At 58.0% G+C, this 5,096-nt stretch overlaps 1 protein-coding gene across 3 annotated transcripts in view; it reads left to right on the top strand.

The window, feature by feature from the left end:
• Positions 1 to 5,096, top strand: part of KBTBD11 (kelch repeat and BTB domain containing 11) — a 29,666-nt gene that overhangs the window by 19,669 nt on the left and 4,901 nt on the right. For all 3 annotated transcript variants that reach the window (XM_019668755.1, XM_019668753.1, XM_019668754.1), the window contains exon 2: positions 3,344 to 5,096. This exon is cut by the window's right edge and continues 4,901 nt beyond it. In XM_019668755.1, the coding sequence (XP_019524300.1) occupies positions 4,150 to 5,096 (947 nt within the window). In that variant the 5' untranslated portion in view covers positions 3,344 to 4,149. The remainder of the gene's footprint in view (positions 1 to 3,343) is intronic.

The raw sequence follows: 5,096 nt of genomic DNA, 5'->3' as shown, positions 1-5,096 counted from the left end.
GCAGCCGCAGTGAGCGGCTGTCCAGAAGCCGGCGACTGATCTGCCTCGCCCGGGAAGAGCGCAATGATGGTGCCAACTTGGGCCAGTGAAGCAACACCCTCCACAACTAGACTGAAGAACAAAAAGACAACAACTTGTCTGTTCCCCTTCCCCCAATTCCCCAGCACTGTTCCCATCCCCCCAATTCCTCAATAAAAATCTTAAAAAAAAAATCACGAGGTATGACGCGGAAGATACCAAGAAGGAATTCCTTAGAAGCATGCACGCTGCAGAGCTTTACATAAATAAACTTTCTAAGCCTATTAACAAATTTTAAAAAAATTAAGCTGACTATAATTATTTGAAAGGAAGGTTCTTTCTAGCAATGTGATTATAATGAAGCACATTTAATTTTAAATAAGCTAATATCCACGTTAAATACATAAATAAACTAATGTCCACATTAGGAATCACACACAATCTAATTTTTTAATTTCATATTAATAGTGAAATAATGGAAAAACTGAAACATTTCTGCTTAGGTATTTCTAAGGGCAAGAAGAAATTTATATTCTTCGGGGGAAATGCTACATAAATTACACTGAAATAAAACTATCCCTATGAAACTACTTCCTAACCACAATCAAGGAAGTTCCACCCACCCACGCTGCCACTCCAGCTAATTGCTCAGGCTCTTTTCATCAAGGTGGGAGACCCACAGGCTGCTCAGGGTGTGCTTCATGCGACCCCCCCCCAGGACAGACACCTCCCAAGGCCGACGCGGGGTTGGCTGTTTCACAGTCACCAGGATGGCATTCTGCACAGAACCCTCAGGGAGCCTCCCAGGGGAACCGATTCTAGAGCCAACCGCCCAGTGGCCGAGAAGTCCCTTCGGAGATCCCTGACTTCAAAGAGACGTGACGCTGACCATCTCAGAGGGCTGTTACATGCAAAATAAGCTGGCTTCTCCCCGTGGGTTTTAAGGCAAAATCACAGTAATGGGTCATCCTGGGGGGGAGTAACACCATTCGAAAGGACGGGGCCCCTCTGCCGAGTGGTCGCATTTCTCCTGTGGAATCCGACGTCTGTTCTGCTGGGTGGGGGAGGGGCTCAGCAGCTGGACACTTGTGCTGCTGTGGGACCACCTCTCAGAAAGCTGCCCCGGAGCTTCGTGGGGCAGGGGCTGCTGGGGCAGCCTGTGCTCATGGCATTCAGCATCACTGCCGCCTGACGCCATGGTGGCAGACGGTCCCTTTAACACACCTGACAACATTCGTGCGTGCGGCATCATCTTGGCTGACTGGATGGTGAGCAGGGCCTCTTGCGTGGGAGGTGTTGGTGAGCAGATGGTGAGAGGCTGTGTGGCCGCGCCACGCTGGGATCCTGGCTCTGCCAGCGCGCCCTGTGGTCCATGCCAGCAGCAGGGCGCAGCTGGGAACGTGCTGGGTGACCAGTGACTGCGTTAGGCCCGTTTGTCTCATCCTGGAGCTGGAGCCCCGCTTCGTTGTAACTGCGACGACATACATCGTAGCCGGGCTCTTTCAGGCTTTAAAGTAACAGAGTTCCACACTTAACCGTTCGTGTCCTAGCCCCCGCCTTGCCTTCCTGCCTGTGATGACTGACAGGCAGGGAACTCCCAGGACCGCGGCTCCTGCACATTCTAATGAGTCATGCCAAAGAACTGGGATTTCGGGGACCCTTTTCCAGGCCAAAAATTAAAAAAAGAAAAAAAGTTTTCTGAGCTCTAAGGTGTGTGTTGTACAGAAGTGTTAAAAGAATGAGCCAGAGAGAGCCAGTTCTCTGATTTTATTTCAGACATTAAGGTTCATATGTATTTGGGGTAAGATGGGTTGGTATGTCTTAGTTTTGGCCTAACTCCCTTGACTGACTCAGCTGACTACAGAGCATCTCTCGGTCCTTGGGGAAATGCCCGTGAACCTGCTTATAAAATCCCTGCAGGTTTCCACTTGTCATCACATTCCGTCGCCATGGGCCAGAGTCCTTTTCCATCCCAGTGGACACAGCACCACCGGGAAGCAGGGGACAGAGGTAGCATCACATTGCTGCCGCCACAGCTGAGTAAACAGCCCTGTTCTGTCTGCTCAGCACCCCCACCCCCGCGGCCCTGGGGGAGAGCTCAGCTTACTCTCAAAATCTCTCCCTGCATTGCTGGACAGTGCTCGCATATCCAAATATGCCAGAAAGATACCGACACACGTGTATTGGCGGGGAGGCGGGAGAAACTGAATGTCTTGAATCTTCAGTTCTACAACTTTAAGACATTTATTTCTGAGAATAACGGGAAAGCGTTTTAGTAACTGCAGCAGGAAGAGCAAGGCAAGCGGATAAACACACACATGCGCATGCGCGCACGCTCAACCGTGAGCATTTATTTACAGGGATCAGCTGAGAGTGCCAAGCGTGGTGAGTAGAGAGTCAGGGATGCTGAGGTTAAGTGTCGTTCTGTGTCATGTGCGAGGCTAGCACATGCTGTGTAATAACCGTCCGCCTGAGCTGTGTTGGGGGGTTGCTTGCCCTCACACCCTTCTTCGGAAGCTGGAATACAGTTGCATCCCCCCTCATGTCCACTGTAAGACCACTAAGCCCCCCTTTCAGGCTAGCGAGTCTTCACGAGGTTTTGCCAATTTAGGAAAGATGCCTCATTATTTATAATTCAGCTGCAAGTGCTCATATCTGCCTTCCAGGGACTTCTGGTTTTTCATTTTGTTTTGGGTTTTTGCATTGGCTTTTCTTTAGCTGCACGTGGGCTTTTTGGGGAGTTACTTCTCTGAGGTTTTCCAGACCGTGACTCCAAGAATTCAAACAGTTCACACAGGTCTTGGAGTCGGAGCCTCAGGCCACCTGCATGGACGTGTCCTCAACACCTGTCTCCAAATATGTGTTGTAACTGAATTGGAGACATTTGACTGGTTGCGACGGCAGGAAACTGGCCTCATGTTAACAAAACTAGTAAGATTACACAGGCCAGCCATGCTGTCTCACTGAAAACTTTTAATGTTCCACACAGTACATTTCATCAGGTTGAAAACAGGAAAGTGCTAATATTTCATTGTTTTTGACCCACGAACCCAGTGTCCCCCAGCTGAACCCACTCAAGGCCTGTTGCCTGACCGAGTTCTCTGTCACAGGCCTCAAAATAAGGGGCGGAAGAGCAACAGGCACTTTTAAAATCCCTCACTTACTCTGTGTATTCAATCACCGAACCGTCCAGCAGGAAAAGTCACAGTCCCCCGCCCCCAGAGTCTGACTTCTGTGGCCTGAAAGTCGCAGAGGGCAGTGTGGCAGATGCCCGGACACAGAGAAAAACAAACTCAAACGTCCTCTCTCTTTCTCCTACAAACAGGAACGAGGCGAGCGTGGAGGGATGATGTGGAAACACCTGCCATACCAGCAAAGGAAGCCGCAGAGAAGGCCCCTGGCTGACAGGCGGGGGGTCGCTGGGATGCCTGCAGCGCCTGCTTCTCCAACGCCCGCCTGGCAAGTGAGCGATGGCCTCGCCCCCGCCGCGGGACCCAGCGCCTCCTGAGGGCCGCGGATCCAGGGCCCGGGACAGACATTCTGCAGCTGCCCTTCCATAACCCTGAATGACACCTGGGAATCGCAAGAAAAAGCAAGCTTCCTGGGGTGGATCTTTACAAAAAAAACAGAGTTAAAACCAGGGTTACGAAGTTTGACGCCTGTGTCAGACCTACTGGTCCCCGGAGGCAGTGATGTGATGGAGTGTCAATCAACAAGGACTGACTCAGAAAGCGAGGGCGAGCCGTGGTCTGCCAGCCGCGCCTGACAGCCAGCTCTGCGGAGAAGGAGCCCCAGGTGCACAGGCCCCCCGGCTGCGGGGCTCTGCTCTCCGCGGGAGCATCGCGGCGCCAGCATGCAGACCGAGCCGCAGAGACCTCGGCGCACGGTCAGGCAAGGGTGACGGGACCAGCGTCCCCGTTCCTCGGAGAGCGCACCTGGAGCGACACACCCTCTTCGCGGGGAGAGGAGGAGGGGCGGCAGGGGCGCGGGAGCAGAATCCTGTGTGTGGACCGGGCGTGAAACCTGATCGCGCGCCAGGAACAGTGTGCGGCCCAGAGCCCCAGGAGAACCTCGACCTTGAGCGGCCCGAGGTCATGGTGGTGCGCTGAGCCGGGCGAGGGCGGCGCTGCCATGGAGAACCCGGTGGCCCCCTGCGTCCTCTTCCCGGGTGACGACCGCGCCCGCAGTCCCGAGCCCGGGGGCGCCTTCGCGCAGGGCGCGTGCGGCCAGGCGGGGGCCCGCGGCGGCGGCGGCGCGCCGGAGGCTCCGGGAGAGGGCAGCCTGCAGCCGCCGGATGCGGCCGGGGGGGAGGGCGCCGCGTCCCCGGCGCAGACACCCTGCAGCCTCAGCGCGTCCCTGTGCTTCAGCTCCGGGGACGACTCCCCGCCGCAGTCCCGCGCCTCCTCCGCGGAGGGCGCAGCGGCCTCCCCGCCCTCGCGCCGCGGCGGCCCGCGGGTGGTGCAGCAGCAGTGGGAGGTCGGCAGCGCGGGCGCCGCCTCCCCCGAGGAGCCCGCGTTCCCGGAAGAGCCCGCGTCCCCGGAGGAGCCCGCGTCCCCGGAGGAGCCCGCGTCCGCCGACGAGCCCGGGGACCCCGCGCCTCTGCCCCCCGGCGTCGGGCCCGCGCACGGGGAGCCCGACCTGGTCATCGAGGTGTCCGGCCGCCGGCTGCGGGCGCACAAGGCGGTGCTGGCGGCGCGCAGCGACTACTTCCGCGCGCGCGCGTCGCGGGACGTGCTGCGGGTGACGGGCGTGGGCTGGGCGGCGCTGCGGCTGCTGCTGGGCTACGCGTACAGCGGGCGCATGGCGGGCGTGCGGCCCGACAACGCGGCCGAGGTGGTGGCCGGCGCGCGCCGCCTGCAGCTGCCGTGCGCCGCGCAGCGCGCCACCGACGCCGTGGCGCCGCAGCTGAGCCTCGCCAACTGCCTGGAGGTGCTGGGCGCGGCCAAGCGGCAGCGGCTGGCCGAGCTGCGCGACGCCGCCTACCGCTTCATGAGCGACCACTACCTGGAGGTGCTGCGCGAGCCCGCCGTCTTCGGGCGCCTGTCGGGCGCCGAGCGCGACCTGCTGCTGCGCCGCCG

The sequence above is a fragment of the Hipposideros armiger genome, unplaced genomic scaffold, assembly GCF_001890085.2.
Source record: "Hipposideros armiger isolate ML-2016 unplaced genomic scaffold, ASM189008v1 scaffold_538, whole genome shotgun sequence".
Lineage (NCBI taxonomy): Eukaryota > Metazoa > Chordata > Mammalia > Chiroptera > Hipposideridae > Hipposideros > Hipposideros armiger.
The sequence above is the reverse complement of the archived record's forward strand: the minus strand, read 5'-3'. Positions and strand labels throughout refer to the sequence as shown.